Source organism: Artibeus jamaicensis, unplaced genomic scaffold (genome assembly GCF_021234435.1).
Source record: "Artibeus jamaicensis isolate MK-2021 breed Jamaican fruit bat unplaced genomic scaffold, CSHL_Jam_final contig_354, whole genome shotgun sequence".
In the NCBI taxonomy this organism is placed as follows: Eukaryota; Metazoa; Chordata; class Mammalia; order Chiroptera; family Phyllostomidae; genus Artibeus; species Artibeus jamaicensis.
Window position 1 is genome coordinate 44,757,232 of NW_026521803.1, and position 17,769 is coordinate 44,775,000.

At 46.2% G+C, this 17,769-nt stretch overlaps 1 protein-coding gene across 1 annotated transcript in view; it reads left to right on the forward strand.

The window, feature by feature from the left end:
* Nucleotides 1-17,769, forward strand: part of ZNF407 (zinc finger protein 407) — a 298,073-nt gene that overhangs the window by 19,520 nt on the left and 260,784 nt on the right. Inside the window, exons 2-3 of the mRNA XM_037145755.2 lie at nt 1,349-6,041; nt 11,676-11,790. Coding sequence (XP_037001650.2) covers nt 1,409-6,041; nt 11,676-11,790 — 4,748 coding nt within the window. The 5' untranslated portion in view covers nt 1,349-1,408. The remainder of the gene's footprint in view (nt 1-1,348; nt 6,042-11,675; nt 11,791-17,769) is intronic.

The window sequence follows — 17,769 nt, forward strand, 5'->3', positions numbered from 1 at the left end:
ATTTTTTCAAAGTGGCCTCACCATTTGACGTCCTCCCCGGCACGTATGAGGGTTCCGATCGCTCTCCGCTCTGGCTGTCCGTCGTTGTCATCTGACCTTCTGATTCCAGCCCCCCTCACGAGTGTGGACTGGTTCTGCGCCATGGTTTTCTTTACACTTCTCTAATGCTTACTGCGTAGGTTGTGTTTTCATGGGCTTTTGGCCATTTGTGTATCTGATTTAGAGAAAAGTATCTTCAGCTCCTTTGCTCATTTTAAAATTAGTTTGTCTTTTTATTATTGAACTGTAAGAGTTCTGTACATTGCTACATTAAGTCATATATGATTTGGCAAAGTTTTTTTGCATCCTGTTGGTTGTCTTTTCATTTTCTTGGTAGTGGCCTTTGAAGCATAGTGTCATTTGAAGTTTTTATTTTTAAAAGGTTCAATTTACCCAGTTTTTTCTTTGGGTGTGAGGTCTCACATACGCTTGCCTGTCCCCGCTCTCGGTGGGGTCAAGGCCAGGGCCTCCATTTGGTTTCTTGTTATGGGAAAGTAACTGAGACAGTTATCATTGGCTTTGAGGTCATACCGTGTGACTAGTTTTTATTAGCATCCAATCAAATGGCATTTGGTTGAATATTCCAGTTGTGGTGTAAAGTAATCGGAAAGTGGTATGTTTTAATTGAATTAAATAGCATAATGAAAAATAAAATCAATGTCATTGATTTGAAAGCATTTTACTCAGTAAATTTTTTTCCCCCAAATTTACGTCATTGCTCCTACTCCACCATGGGCACTTCCCTTTGCCCTTGACCTCAGACAACACAGCACGGCTGTTGGATGAGGAAGCTGATGATGGGCAAGTGGAGTGCCTTAAATACATTTCTTTTACTCTGGGAACAACCAGGGCTCCCGCTGGGGAGGCCTCACGGGGGGAGGCTGACGGCCTGACCAGCATCACCGCGGTTTTGCTGTGGTCTGCTTCACAGAGGGGGCTCCTGGAAACGTGGTTTGAAAAGAGGGCTCCTCCGTTCGGGAGAAAAGAGTGGTAAATGCAAATGTACTGGTGATGGGAGTTGAGGCCTGGGAGTTCTTTCTGCATGCTGGTTGAGAGAGCCCTCTTTCCTATCAAAGATGCCGTAGCATTGCTCTCTGCATTATGGCATGGTTTTGTGGTGTTCCCCAGATCCAGTTTCAGAGTTTTCATAAAGGGTCGCGTGGCCGGGTTGACCTCAGCAGAGAGGAAATCTCGCTGAGGCTAGTTTTATGGTATCTTCACTCCAGTGTGTCATTTCACGTGGACTTTTGGGCTGGCCTGCATCTGTCTTTATGCTCAGAGGGTAACACCGTGTTCATTTTCGTCACAGGTTCTGAGTACCACGTGAGCTGCGGGTGACAGCAGGAGCTCCTGTGGCACTTCGTCCGTGATGGATGCTGAGAAGAAACCGGAGAACGACGAGGACGAAGATGTGAGCAGAGAAGCCGGAGACTCAGGAAAGACTGCATCCTGCCATGTGGACGCTGGGCTTGTGTCTGACGGGACGACAGGCTCCTCTGAGAACTCCATGCGCAAAAGAGCCTTTCCGGACTCCGCAGGCAGGGTCGTTTCAGAGGAAGATGGAGACAGCCGTGCTTCCAAACGGATGAAGTTAGGTGAGGCGGAACCCCTCAGACGTGAAGAGCAGGGCACTCGCGGGGGCTCAGAAGCAGGTGTCCCATCGGGTGACACAGTGCAGGCGCCCGTCCCAAACGACCGCCTGGGGGGAGATGCAGGTGTCCCTGTGGCCGGCTCCCCTCTCTGCATCTTGAGCACAGCGGACATGGCTTCTGTGAACGCAGCCTCTGGAAAGACGTCTGCGCAGGAAGTGCCTTCCCTGGGCCCAGGAACAGATGCTTCTCTCCCCACGGAAGAGATGGCTGGTGCTGGTGGCACCGCTGGGGACGTAGACACGGTGCCCAGGTGCCGCTCGTGCGGTCATTTGTGCTCTTCGCGCTCTGATCCGGAAACGCACGCCGCATGTCACACGTCACCGCCCAAGGACGCGGCCTACTGCCACTGCGGCCACAGAGCGGAGGGCAGCGCGGCCCTGCCGGTGCATGGCACACAGACACATGGGCCACAGAAAAAAGTCTTCTCTTGTGATCTGTGTGGCTTTCAGTGTGCGGAAGAGAACCTTCTGAATGCACATCGTCTCGGCAAAACACACCTGCGGCGCCAGAACCTGGCTGCTCGTGGAGGCTTTGTGCAGATCTTAACAAAACAACCTTTTCCTAAGAAACCATGTACCATTGGAATAAAAAGTGTTCTCACAAAACCAAGAGCTACTAACCAAGCAGCAAAGAATAGTGATTCAAAAAGGCTAAGAGATGGAAGCAGATTTAAAGACCTCAGGGGAAGCGTTTCTAAACAGGGTGGAAGTAGCAGTGAGCTTCTCGTGGAGATGAGGCCGTCCAGGAACACTTTGCTGGAAAAGGGGGAGATTGCCGAAGAATGTGTCACTTCCCTCGGTACAACTCCAAGTCCTGAAAACCAGAGTAAGAAGTTAGAGGCCTTAGTAACCCCGCAGGGTCTCTTAGACAGGCTGGAATCTACCAGAAGGGCCTTGCAAACAGCACATGGCGTCGGCACAACCTTGAGGTCGAGACCTGAGCGAAGTGCTCTCACCTCGGCTAATAGCTTCCGACGGCGAAGCGGCACCTTCCCCATGAAAGGCCAGGCCAAGAAAAGGTTTAATCTTCTAGGAATTAATAAAAGAGGCACCAGCGAGACTCTGAGAGTATATATGAAACACTTCAGAACACAGACGAAGACAGGCGAGGCGGAGTCCGTGCCTAGACTTGCAGCAGTGACCGATGGCGCCCCTGGTCCGAGCGAGGCTTCCTCAGAAACCCGGGAGCTGCAGCAGGGCGAGAGAACCGCCCGCCTCCTGTGCTCCTCGGGCCCGCCGGCGGGGGGAGCGGCTTCCGACCTGCAGACATCACGGGCATGCGCAGACTGTGGTCCGCTGGCTGCAGGTAGGACAGAGCTGGAAGTCCACGTGCAAAGGTGTCGTGCAAGGGAGGTGCGACTGCCCTGCCAGAGCCGCGACTTTCCCAGTGTGTCGAGGCGGGACACGGAGGAGCACGTGCACAGCAGCCAGCTCCAGCCAGCCGCCTCTGCCCTCCGCTGTCAGTGCTGCTCCTTCGTCCCCTCGGATGAGGCTCGTCTCAGAGACCATGTGAAGGACAAGCACGGCACGGGCCTTTCTTGCTGTCCCAGTGATCCGTCCGCCTCGTCCGAGAAGGATGTGGAGGAACGCAAGACGACGGAGAAGCATCTTGGCTTATTGGGTCAGCCAAAGACTTCGCAGTCATTCGGCGGTGATTCCCTTCTACAGACTCTGAGCGCTTCAGAATCAGAAAGCACAAAGGGGCCTGTGAGCAAGTCAGGGAGCGCAGCGCAGGAAGAAGCGGCGAGGGCCCGGGCGAGCCATGGCAGTGAAGGACGGCATCCCGGTAAGCCGCAGTTCCAGTGCAAGAAGTGCTTCTATAAAACCAGGTCTTCCACGGTCCTCACGAGGCACATAAAGCTCCGGCACGGTCAGGACTACCACTTTCTTTGTAAAGCGTGTAACCTTTACTCACTGAGCAAGGAAGGAATGGAGAAGCACATTAAGAGAAGCAAACATCTTGAAAACGCTAAGAAGAACAACATCGGGTTAAGCTTTGAAGAATGTATTGAGAGGGTCTGCATAGGTGCCAGTGACAGAAAGGAAGAGTTGACCATCTCCGGGAGTGGAAGGGCGGAAGGCCCCGTAGACGGCGTGCAGTCACAGGAGCACTCCTCGTTGGGGACGAGCACACTGGCTGCCCAGGCAGAGTCACAGTCTGCTCTGGTCACCAAAGACGACGAGGCTTTGACCGCTGCTCCCAAGAGAGGGAGGCCGAAAGGTAGCATCTCGCGGACGTGTTCACACTGTGGCCTTTTGGCCTCTAGCATCACAAACTTGACTGTTCACATTAGACGAAAACACAGTCACCAGTACAGTTACTTGTGCAAAGTGTGTAAGTATTACACTGTAACTAAGGGCGATATGGAACGCCACTGTGCCACCAAGAAACACAAAGGGCGTGTAGAAATAGAAGCAAATGGAAAACGAAGTTCAGACATTGTCATTGGCCCCGAAGGGGGTGACCTCGAAGCCTGTGGCAGGAATGCGGGTTCAGATGGGCACGCTGGTAAATCGACTGCGCCAGAGCCCCCCCCTTCAGGAAAGCCTGGGCAAGAGCATGGAGACCCGATGGAAGTTGGAGTCGAAAATGCACCTCCTTCTACAGGTGGGGAAGCTGGCAGTCACCGTGCTGATGAGAGGGAGCAAGCATCTCTAGAGCCGGAGGCCCTGGGGCCACAGGGGGGAGCGGGCTCCCAGAGGGACGCCGCGGGCATGGGCGATAACAGGTGTGCGCACTGCGAGTTCAGCGCCCACTCTCCGGCTGCTCTGGAGCTGCACGTGAAACGGAAGCACACGCGAGAGTTTGCGTTTTACTGCATGGCGTGTGATTACTATGCTGTGACCCATCGGGAGATGACCAGGCACGCCGCCACTGAAAAGCACAAGGCGAAAAGGCGGTCTTACCTGAACTCTTCTGACGTGGAAGCCAGGTCCCCAGAAATGTCCAAAAACATCCCTGTGTTGGAGGAAGAGCATCAACAGAATTCTGCAGAATTTCAGATAATTTCAGATCAACCACCTGAAACTCTGAAATCTAGAAATGCTGCTGATCATTCTACTTTAGATGAGAATCCTCGTGTGGACATGCCCATAGTGCTCTGTGCTCCTGACTCCGTGGAAGTTGAGACCGAAGAAGAGCCCGATGTCGGTGGGGACCGATCCTTCCGTGAAACTTTCCAAGAGCCGCTTGCTAAGGAAAAAGTTAGGGAACCGGAGCAGATGGTGCCCCTTAACATTTCCTCTAATCGTGGCTCCCCAAGCAGATTTCAGGACAGAAATTTGGGGAGCTCAGCTTTGAATTACGAGACAGTGAGGAACAACCACAACAGATTGAGTGACATCGGGGACCCAAGTGCACCTTGTGACAGCGATGGCGGGAATGGAGGAGACAAGGCAGGTGGCACCCTCAGCAAACCTGTGTGTCCCAGGGCTCTGGGTGGAGCCCAGGCAGCCGACAGCGCCGTTCCCATTGTGCTGAGAATGACAGAGGGACAGCTAAAGCTGGACAGCCGTGGTCAGGACCGAGTTGGCCACGTGCAGAGCTCAGTGGATTTGACAGCTGTGCGAGTGGAAAGTCAGGACATTCTGATACACCCTCAGCAGGGAACTGAGATTATCCTGGAGGAGGACGGCCCAGCTCCTGACAGCACCATCGAAAGTAACGGCGTTTATGAAACTGTCATCAGTATTGACGATAAAGGACAGGCCACCTACAGTTTCAGCCGGTTTGATTCTTCCATAATAAGAATAAAGGATCCGGAAGATGGTGAACTGGTAGACCCACCCGAAGAAGGTCTGCTGGTAGCAGAGGGGAGAGCGAGTGCGTTGCCCTTAAGGGACTGCGCTCCAGGTGTGAAAAGGAAGAAGTGTGAAGGCAGCTCCTTTGGCGAGTCCACGCGCATCCGCTGTGACGACTGCGGCTTCTTAGCCGACGGGTTGAGCGGCCTGAATGTGCACATAGCCATGAAGCACCCCACGAAAGAGAAGCACTTCCACTGTCTGCTGTGCGGGAAGTCCTTCTACACGGAGAGCAACCTGCACCAGCACCTGGCCAGCGCCGGGCACCTGCGGAACGAGCAGGCCAGCGTGGAAGAGCTCCCGGAGGGCGGGGCCACCTTCAAGTGTGTCAAGTGCACGGAGCCCTTCGATTCGGAGCAGAGCCTGTTCCTGCACATCAAAGGGCAGCACGAGGAGCTGCTCCGCGAGGTGAACAAGTACATCGTAGAAGACACCGAGCAGATCAACCGCGAGCGGGAGGAGAACCAGGGCAACGTCTGCAAGTACTGCGGCAAGCTGTGTCGCAGCAGCAACTCCATGGCCTTCCTGGCTCACATCCGCACGCACACAGGTACGTGAGCCGCAGCCGCACGCTCGTGCTTCGCCATGACGTGCACGTGCAGGGTGGAGTCCAGGCACCCCTCCCAGCGGAGGTGCTGCTGGCCTTCCCCGGGGCTCTGCTGGGGGTGCCCGGGCGGCTGCCGCGTGTCACTGTTGACACCCGACGTCTCTCAGGGCAGTGGAGCCTGGCTGGTCCCGAAGACAGGCTGTTCCACTAGCTCCCGCCCACGTTGTCAGAGTCCTCTTCTCCCCCTAGGGCCTCCGGGGCCGTCCTGACTCTTAGAGCCTTTCGGATGCTCGGAGTCCTAACCCTTTGGTTTCCCAGGTGTCTATCCAGTGACACGTTGCATTTCAGAGGACATGTTAAGTGGCTTTTGAGGAGTGAGGTAATAAAAGTTTCCCTACAACTCTAGGGCTTTAAAAACACTCACTGCCACATGGTTTATGTGCGAAAGTGCGGCTCCCAGGCGGCAGCACTGCACTCCGAGCGTCGAAAGCAGCCGATGCTCCTCTACGGCAGCGTGTCCTGGGGTTCGGTGTCATGGAGACGGGACCTGGTCGGGTTTCCGGGCTCTGCACTTGCAGTGTTCCCTCTTCATGTCTAGTTTCAGGTAGAAATTTTTTTAAAAACTTTTTTTTGCTGGAAAATGTATAAGCCACTCTTCTAAATTTATGTAAAAATTCACTGTACTGTTTCTGTAAACCTGCCATGCATTCTTTATTTTAAATAGACATCTTTTCTAAATCACTGTGCTCTGCTTAGACAGGTTCTGTCTCCATGGTTGAATTCATGAGTGGATTTGAATAATAAATTCACATTTTAATGAACATATTTTCATTAAAACTGTAAGGTTTATTTTACTGTACTTTAAAATAGTGGCTTATTATTAAAGATACACTTTAAAATCATGCAGTTTTTGAAACTTTTTGCATCGTCACAAGGGAGAAGACAAAAGGGGATGAAACATTAGTAATAGTTTAGGGCGATTAAAGACAGACAGAAGTTTTTCACTGGTGAAGGCAGCAGGGAACCCTGCTTCAGATTAATCCAGGAAAATACCACATCTGTGCTCTCGATCCCGACCCTTCCCAGTGCAGCGGGGCCCTGCTGGCTGTCACGAACGTCTGCTGGTGCTCTGGTGCAGCTTCCTTTCTGAGATGCCGTGGTTTTAGAAATTGGGCTTGTTCATGTGTACAGAGAATACGTACTTTCATAATATGCCCTCTTAAGGCAGATACAACTGAACAAAACTACGAGGAAGATGCTAATGGAGCTCTTTTTAGAATTCTTTATGCAACTGTCTGGTCAAGACATGTTGCTTATAATTGATGTGTCCATTACTTGAATTCTCTTGTAATTATAGTCAATAAGTCTTGTAAATGTGTTAAAGCTCACTAAAAGCATACAAATTCAAGAACAGAGTAAGGCTAATAATTTAAAATAATCAATGTGGGCATTTCAGCACTTAATTTCCCTTGTGTGTTGATAGCTGATCATTCTTAATCCATTAAGATTTATTTAGTCGTTTACAATGCAAAATAGGTTTGCACTGGTCACTTGTGCCATTTGAAAATGTCCACCAGGTTAAGTGCAGAATGTAGTCCATTAGTCTTCCTTGACTATATGTATTAATTGCATTTAAAATCAAGTTAATGTGGATGTGAAAGTGAAGTAACTATCAATATGTGACAAAGTAACCCTACTTATATAAGTTACATCATTGATTGTAACATTTAGTAAAAGTTAGCGTACTTTTTAACATGTCGTGTTGGGCTTATCAGCAAGCTCATTTGATTGTGTTCTGAAGCCCCACAACGCCAGTCTGCTGTTCCAGTCTCACAAGTCATTTTTCTGGGGCAGTTGCCCTCCAGGTTGTCACTCCAAGTTTGTTTCTTGGCGCATCTTAGGATGAATTACTTTCCTGATACATCGCTTCTGTCCATGAAATAGTGGTGCAGGGAGTGTTATTGATGGTTAACTGGAAAAGGGCTTACTCTTCCAATCCCTGTTTTCATACTTTGTGATTTACTATATGTTTTATGTAACCTTTTCTTCCCATCCTTAGAATGGTGAAAGCAGCACTGTAAGAAATAAATGAGTTTTGGTCATCAAGAATTGCAGGGAAAAAAAGCATCTCCGAGTGTCCCACTGTGCGTGCCACTGGCGAGAGCAGGCAGTGTCCGTCCCCTTTCCCTACACTCGAGCGGAATGAGGACCCTGTGCCTCTCTCCCCCCCAGTGTTCTGTCGGCTAGAGCTTTGAAATTCCGTGGAGCGTGGAAGATGCCTCTGGGCTGGGGGACTATCTGAAGCCCTTCATTTCGTGTTCAGAGTGCACTGGCCATTGGTGCTGTGTGACAGTGTTCGTGTGCAGGGAGACCGAGTTGTGTGACTTCACTGAAAAGCTCCCCAGTTAGGGCTGCTGGTGTTTGTAACTTCCTCTGTGCCGGTTTTCAGAGGCCAAATCAGCCTGAGGAGAGATGGCTTAGGAGAGCCAGCCTGTGGACTGTAAGCAGACTGAGAATTCGGGCCTTACTTTGCCCTACACATAGTTGGCTCTCGTTCCGCTTCCTCTCTGTGCCCAAACGCAGTTGGCTGCCAGTGCTGTTTGTTGGATGAGTGAATGAGCGAATGAGTGAATGAAGTGTCCGTGTTTAAGGAGGATTGTACCGGGTCGGTCAAAAAGCCCGTTACATTTTTCTGTAAAATAGAAGACACACTTTTCATTTCCATCACTAACTTTGTTGAGTTAGGTGTTTTGTGTTGGCTGTCTCCAGGTACGACTGGCTTTTAGTGGGTGCCGGCCAGGGCTGCTGCTAAACGCTGTCCAGGACGGAAGACAGCCCACAGCAAAGAATTATTTGGCCAGAGTGACCAAGACACTTTGCAAACCAGTTTTGACACATTCAGTCAGTCACAGTACCTTCTCCATACCCTGCACAAACCTTTTTTATTGCATTTCAGTTGTGTTTGTACCTTTCTTAAAACAATAAAACATGGCAAAAATGTTAAGTATCTTCTTCGATCTTCAATATTAAAATGGCTGCACAAAAATTCACCACTTTTGATAAGTTTTTTTTTAATGCATGGTGATGTGACAGCTGTCAGATACAATGTAACAAAATTGTTTCAAATGAAGTGAGAGATTACTAAGCCCTCTTAGAGCCGTCGTCCAGGAAAAACCAGACGCACTTTTTGGCCCGCCTGGTAGAATTCGGGCTGTGGTTTGCAGGCATGAGATGATGGGCTGTCTGCCTCCGGCTTTATCCTTTAGGACCTCAAGTTCCAGTGACTTTCTGATGTGGACGTCACATCCGCGTTTGTGTGACAGCGGCAACTGCTGCTGCGAACCTGCCTGCGCAGGTCCCCGTGGAGGCTTCGTTTTTAAAGGTTCGGAGTCTTGTTGGTGACGTTGTGAGGAGCCAGAAAGCTCAAGAGCCGCTTTCTTTTCCCTTTCAAAGCACGTCACAGTCCAAATGAGAGGGAAAAAGACCTGCTGAGGGCCCTGCCGTCCCAAGCAACAGAACTATTGAAGAGAATGTTGACAGTTTATCGTAATCACAATGCCCCTTAAAAACACGTTTAGAATTACGTGGTTTTATAAAACGTGCCTTGTAAATGTGATGCTTGCTTAACAAGCTTGAAAGTGGAAACTGTGTTAGGAAAAAGGGAGCACATGTATATTTATGTATGTTTACACGGGAAAGTATGCCCTCCGGTCCCCTTGGGTTTGAATGTTCATGGCACAGAAAGGAGCTGTGAGCACAGTCTGCTCTGGTCTTGGGGCCTTTGTGGTGCCGCAGGGAAGCTGACAACACGGAAGCTCACGCCTGTGCCGTCAGCACCCTGGCAGTGACCCCTGGGACCCGAGGAGCCGGCTGGGCCGCCGCCTGGCCCCGGGGGGGCCGTGTGCTGTGCTCCCACAGTGCCAGGGCAGGCTGGACAAAGCCCTTGGTCCGCCAGACAGGTGTTCTGAGTCCTGGCACCGAGCATGCTCCCAAGGCTGAGAGAGCTTTATCTTCTTTGTCTGAAGTCTTGGTGTTGCCGTTGCTTGATAATGTCCTAATTACCTTATTATCCTGAATGCATTTTAATTCAAAGTGCAGCTACAGTGGTTCTTCTGACTCCCCTCTTCTGCAAGTCCCTTTATAGAGGTCTCTGTTGAGATGAAGTGTTTCAAAGTAGTGATAGGCTTCGTTTTATCAGAATCATTTAGATAAACTGTAGTTTCTAATGTGATGGATAGGATGTGATTGCTGTGAGCTGCAGCCTCAACCTGCTTTTGACATTCAGACATAAAGCTGACTAGATATAACCGTTCGGGTGCTAAATATATTTTACATCTACTTCTAACAGAAATGGAAGTATTAAGAGATCCGGCTTCATTGTCATTGAACTGTGAAATATTCAACCTTGTCTGCCCGTGCTTAGTACTGTTGACTTTTTTATTTCTGTTAGAAGATTAAAATTAAATGCTTCACTTTTTTGGTCAGCTTTTGGGAATTAAATTGAAATTTAAGACTCTAAAATTTTTTACTGAGTGCTTCAATTTCAACAAAGTATTCTTGGAGGATTTTTTTCCAAGGGCACACTGCACAGAGGTTCATTGATCAAATGTGATTTATTTCAATTTTTTGGTTTGAGCTCTTTTTGTATATTTATTCAAGTTCACATATTTCCAATTCTGTCTAACCAAGTTAGGAGAGGTATTTCACCAAATAGGGACTGCACATGATATGAAAAATCTGGAAGCACATTGTGCTGACTTTAAACTGTGATTTTTGTGATTTTGACTGACTCGAAGAGTCAGTGGTTAGAAAATCAGGAGCTGGCACATGCATGTCGCACCTTCCGAAGCGCAGCTTCTCACTAAGGTGTGTGCTCGGGATCCAGCAGCTGTTATTCTGGGTCACTCTTACTGATGCTTAATTTGTTGACTCCGAAGTAATTTTGGTTTCTCAGTGAGTATAGATTAATTTTATTTCTTTAGGAAATAACCAAATGTTAGTACTTTTGGTTTGCAGAATCAGCAGATTTTTGACTATAAAATGACCATAAAAACAAGTGCTTTACCCACTGTACATATTCTTATATTGTATGCTGTTAAAATAGTAGCATAGTGAATCATTTGGAATAAATGTCAAAAAATGTAAAATCCCATTATTAATGTGAATAAATTTTAAGCTGCAGAAATATGAGGAAATGAGGAGGTGCCACTAAGAAGTTTATTTATTTGATGATAAACACTTGTAGAAAATATCAGCTACCCTGCGTGCATTTATGTTTTTAAAGTGCTCCACTTTGAAATGTGGAGTGCCTGTGAAAGATATTTTTGTGTATTTTAAGGAAAATATTTAAAATTATTTAGCTCATCTCATCTACTTAGTACTGTTCAACTGCATCACCATTGATTTTAAATCTTAGAAATGCTATTGAAAGTTAGGAGCACTCACTGAAACAATCTTCTTGGTGGAATAATTATGGAATGCAGGTCTTTTCAAGTTAGAAAGGAATCCAAGTGTTTCATTTTGGGGACAGGAATTTGTAATTAGATTAAAAGTATGACTTAGGAACTAAGCCTCTTTTTAAACTACCAGTCCTGTATTATTCAAATTCAAATCGTATTTTATGTTGAATTTACTCAGGATCAAAACCATTCAAGTGCAAGATCTGCCATTTTGCAACAGCTCAGCTTGGCGATGCCAGAAACCACGTCAAAAGGCACCTTGGGATGAGGGAGTACAAGTGTCATGTGTGTGGGTGAGTGAACTGAAACCCTCCCGGGCGCGCGCGCCAGGCAGCATGTGCGGGGCACCCATTGTTTCAGAATTCGGAGCCGATAGCAGGGAGAGTGGCTGGAATTATGCATGCAGGGCCCCCTTCCCATTGTTATGGTAAATTCCTTAAACACAGTTATGACACTCTTCCCCTACTTCTCATCCTGTGCTGAAGATGAGCAATTTTATGGGCTACAAGGTCAATTTGAACCTGTAATCTGTAAATTGACTAAATTATAGGATGTTCATTCACATTGCCAGAGAGAACTGGAAATTCCATTTAAAGACATAAGAAATACATCATGTGGCTTTAGGATGTATATGTGTGTTTTTTTCCCTTTTGCTGCTTTAACTGTAATCACATTAATGGCTCTTTGGATCCATCGGACGTATTCTGTACGGAAAAAAGGCAGAAAAAGGCTTAATTTCAGACAGCTGCTTACTGATTATTGCAAGGATGAAGCTGGTAAAAACACAGTGTATAATGTATGTTTTTGTGTAACTTTATTTCAAAACTTGTTTTCCTTTTTTAGTTAATGGCTCTTCCCTCTAAGGGATCGTTCACAATTTTTAATTGTCACTCAAATGGGCTGCATTAAATAGGAAGGACTGAGACGTCTTAAAGGGTTTTAAAACGCCGAGACATCTATGGTATATCATAGGACATTCAGAGCCGAATCGTAATATCCTACTTCTGTTTAAAAATATATTTTAATGTTATTATGCTACAGGAATTAACTAATATGTGCATCACATAAAAACACTTTATGTGAAACCTGAGAAACCTGCAGTTCTTGTGGCTAATCCACAGAATACTTTAGGTTCACTTAAACAGTGCAGCGTGCTCGTCATATATTAGGTTTATCTTTTTATTAGACGATTTCTTTGCTTGGCACTACCATGTACATAGAAGTATCTTTTATGTCAGAAACACCTTCTGGTTTTTGTTGGACAGTACACTTCCTCCCAGGATGCCATGGTGTTTTCTGACCCTTCAAGAGTTTTACAAATAACTTTGCAAACAGTTTTATCAGCCACAGTCTGTGATTTATTCATCGGCAGACGTGATGGTTCAGTGACTTGCAGCTGAAGTAAATGAGGACGAACCTTTGCCCTAGAGCCCCTGACGATCAGTGGAAGAAGGAGTTTTCTTGCTACTGATTTTAGCTGAGAGGGTCCAGTGCCAAATGGTTCACTTTAATTGCTCTGGGTCTTGGAATTTTAAAAGATACATCATTTACTGTTTTTACCATATGAGTTATAGGAAAGAGAAAGGCCCTGGCTTCAATGGAAATTTGCTATTAGATAGCAATAAGCAGTTTATTCCTCCTGTCTGTGAAATGAACAATTTTTGCATACTTGGTTATTAGAATTCCAGTTCCATTCATTTTTGTGAGGGTACCCAGACCCTGGAAAGGGAAAGAAGAGATGCTTTCAGAGAACGGTTTCTGACACGTGGGACCAGACACAATTTGTGATTGACTGGCTTTGATTGTGTAATTTGAACAGTGCATACTTCGCTTCCCTGAGTGCTTGCTTACCACACGGCACTGAGACGTTGCAGTAGTGGTTCCTGGTTGACTCCCAGGTGCAGAACTGCAGACTCATGCAGACACACTTGAGTTTTGTGCTGCCGTCACGGAGGTCTGCGTGCCTAGGAACAGTTCCCAGATCCCAGATTGTATCTCTTAGAGTGATGGGCATCATCACACTTTTATGACTACTAAGTGATAGATCTCTTAACTGTTTAAAAATGAATTCGATTTAAAAGTCACACAACAGTAATTTGTACAGGGTACACATTTTCACAGTGTGGCCACCTGCTCTGGGGCATTGCAGCACACTGACTAGAACACGCCTCCTGATCGACGTGGGTGAACTAGAACTGGGGAGGTAGACACCCTTCGGTGTTGCTGAGAGTGCCGTGGGTGGTACCTGCGTTTCCACGGGTAGGGCAGTGTGCACCCTGAAACGTGCACAAAGGGGCCGTCACGTTAGAGGTGGCAGGGAGCACTGAACGTACAGCAGCATCACTGACAACGTCAGTTCATCATCACTGCTGGCCGAACAGTCGGGGAGATGCTCTGTGGGCCTATTAGTTCCTGAACATAAGCAGCGCATGCTGCACTTCTTCATTAGCTTTAATTGCTATAAATTTTACCTTTTAAAAAATCACGCTTTAAAAGGTGAACCGACCTTTCAGGAACATTAACACGCAGTTTCGTCACGAACAGAAGGGCTTGCACTGTTTTCTTGTCTGCAGTAGTTAGTCTCTCAGGCTCTGTCTTTCAGAATTTTATCAACAGCCTCTTCATTGTTTGAGGGGTAAGAATTGAGCTGTGTTTCAAATAGTTGTGATTGCATAATAATATATAAAAATAGTGGGGCAGGCACGTTTTAAGAATGGAATGCTTACAATATTCTACTATATTTTTAGTAACCACTGCTTTTCTTGGAAAAAAACAAACCCTAATATTTTACGGTGAAATTGGTGGCGACCACAGAGTGCGTCTTGCCGCCGCGAGGCCAACACTGGTGTTTCAGGTCACTCGTGATTGTTCCACTCGCCCTCATGTGTTCACGGGTCTCTCTGCACGAAGACCGCAGGTGCTGGTCAGATGCACGGCTGCCGATCTCCCCTGCGGCTCCTCTGAGGGGCTGCACTCGCTGCTCCCTTCACAAGAGCTGCCTTTCCAACTTTTATTTCATGTTTTGAACCTATAATAGTGATTTTCTTTGAATCTTGAAGTGGAATTCTGAGTAATTGTTCTCCTATCAGCACATCTCAGTTCCAGCACATCATGGGCGTGAGTTAGTTTGACGGGAGAAGCTGAACGTCTAGTTCCTACTAGGCAGCCAGAGCGAGGTTCGGACGGAAGTGTCGTTTGTCCGGGTGTGCACGTCACGGCTGGTGGACGGCTCAGAGACGGACTGCTTCGCTCACCCCGGCCCGAGGACGTGGGCTGGATACCTTCATGCACAGCCCTTAATTTTACTTTCACTTTCAGAAGGAGCAGTTTTTGAACAGCACAGTTTCTTAATCTTACATCTGAGGGAGGGAGGAGAAAATAACAAAGAATGGAAAGCGTTCCTAGATAGAAGTTAATAATTTTGTGTGGGACATATGTTTAGAAACAGGTTAAACTCATTTTCACCAAGTCCATGATCTTTGCCTTTGATTTTTTCAGTAGTCAAGACCTTGAAAATATCACTGGCTCCCAAAAAGTCATTATAGATAGATTTTGTTAAATTTGTTTAAATTTATTTAATAATACCTATGTGTGTACATAATAGTATACATATAATAACCCTAATAAATAGTTTTTATGCAGTGTTGTGGTTTAGTGTGTGCCTTATAACTGATTTTTTTGTTGATCTCTGTACTTTCATGAGATTGTTTATCTCACGTTTATTTTCCCCACTGTATAGACGATGACCTTGGGGTTAAACGTGTTGTAGTGAGGGGCTTAAGTTATGAGTAGTAACGGTCGTCCACGGTTGCCTTCCTGCTCACCGACCCACCCCCTGGTTTCTGTGCCCTGACACCTGTTGTTGAGGCTGCTCCCGCCTCTCCTTGCTCCGTACCCTGGGCGCCGGGCGCACATGAGAGCTGCCGCCTGGCTCCTGGCAGCCCGCCCCCCCCCGGGCTGCTGGTTTTCTGGCTTGGCTCAGATTTATGTGCTTGGAAAACATAGCTTGTGCAGTGGTTTTACTTGAATATCCTGTTATTCAGTCTCTCTTATTTGTATCTCTCTGTTTCACTTTTCTCATATTAGACTTGTTTTAAATAATTTTATTGTTTTCCCCAGTTCTTTATATGTTGATCATTTATTGCACTTGAGTGGTTAAAAATTAAACATGTTGGTATAACAGAAAAAAGTGCCTCAAGAAGGGAAGATTTTATTATCTTTTCAGTAGGATGAGAGGAGTAAAATTGATCAACCTGAGTTATTGGTTTATTTTTCCACTACTAGTTACTAAAAAATAAGAGTTAGTAGAAAACTAGTAAGTAGCCTGTGATTTTAATAAACCTAGGAAATCCACCAAACTGTGTGCATCATTCACAAGGGTTCTGATTGCACGGTTTAGGGATTATGTGTTTTTCCTATGTCTAGTCTTCAGTCTTGTGTATAGAGTTAAATAGTGGAGGAGAATTTACCTAATCAGGAGAGGATAAGGACATTTTCTAAATCTGTCACCCAGGTTCGTGGGTTCAAATGAGAACCCATGAATCTCAAAAGAGAATCAAGACGTTTTCTCTTGTGTATTAATGTGCTTATGAATTGTTTATTCTTAGCTTGTTTAAGGAACCTTAAATAGAAAGTTACTAATGCAGTAAAACTCTCTTTTTTTGCATGTGTGGCATTACCTAGTTTTTGTGCATTAGAAGGGATCTCTATGTAGATGATTATAATGTCACTTTCTGACCTTTGCAGCTTGAATAATTGTAAATCATTGCTTCATAACGTGTCAGAGAATGTCTGTACTAGGCAATTAAATGGCAGAATATAATAGACCAAATTATTGCCTGTCATGTTTTCAACAACACAGTTAGTATTTGAGTTACACTTAATCATTACGTGCATTAGCAACTTCATTGGAATCCAGCTTCAGGCTGAGCGTGAAACACATCACATTATTTAAACCTCTAATGGTGCAAGTCATTTATTTGTGTTGAAGTGTACAACACGCAGAGTTTCATAAAGCAGGAACACTTGAGAGCTTAATTTATCCAAATCAAAGTCTAAATGCAGATAAACACAAGTGGCAAAAATTAGTAATTTTTATAGGCTGGAAATATTTAAAAATACATGGTTGTGGGTAATTGTAGGCAGCAGGAATAAATTAAAATCACTATTTTTAGTCTGCTCTGGGAACTAAAGCTGTGTATACCTAAATCATTAAAAGCACCATGGAATTGCATTTTTAGCTGAACAATTAATTACACCCATCATATCTACAGATGTATCCAAGTAAAATAAATATTTGGTTCAGCTGGTTGTTTTGGTTAAAGAGATATAGATAGAAAAGCTGTGTTTTATATTGTGGCATGAATTATGCTTATACCAACATGAAGTACAGCATCTCTCATTTTTATAAAAAATCTGAATTAACATTAAAAGCACTCTTATAATAAGGGTGTACCACATATGTTATCTATACCATATTTTAATGCCTTTTGTTTAATGATATATTTTTGTGTTTAGTTTGAAATTTTTAAAATGCCATGTAATGAATAGTGCTGTCTCCTTTCCTGTCAGGGAGGAATACAAAATTAGCAAAACAAACAAATTAATTGTCGGTTTATGCCTCTGCTGTTATAGTCCTTGAAATACAGTTCAGTGAGTGGATGTTGCTTTATGTTTTTACATACAAATCACTTTGTGATTTGAAAATCTAGGAGCAGTCTTAGCTACAGTGTTAAAGTGGAGAACACGGTCAGCGGTGGTTCCCGGCCGTTTCCCGGTGGATGGCGTTGTGTGTCTGGAAGAGGGTTGGGGTCGGTGTAGGTCAGTGGGGAAGGGACAGAAGGAAGTTTGCCCCAGCCTCTCCCACTGGGGGAAAGGAGGCAGCTGCCCCGCCACGGTGGCGCCTTGTCCTCTGTCTTTGTGGCAGCGCTTCCGTGAATTCTTGCTGTGGGAAGTGGGTTATAGGTTCATCCCAAGGCAGCGAGTACGGCTGACCTGCAGCGCAGCAGAAACTGAACACATCTGGTCACTCCGTGGCGTTGCAGTTGAGAACATTGGCCTCTCCGCCATCTTTCCATCTCAGCGGCTTCAGCCGTCTTCGCTTTACTTTTACTTTAAGATGGTTTCTCAGTGACTTTGACATTATATATTGTGGCCTCTCCGGACTCGTTCGCCCTGCCAGGCCCTGCAGTGGAGTGCAGGCAGGTCGCCACTCTCCTGCTTCCCTTTGCCTGTTGTGTGATTTAAAAAACATCGCTAGCCTGTTTTCCTTT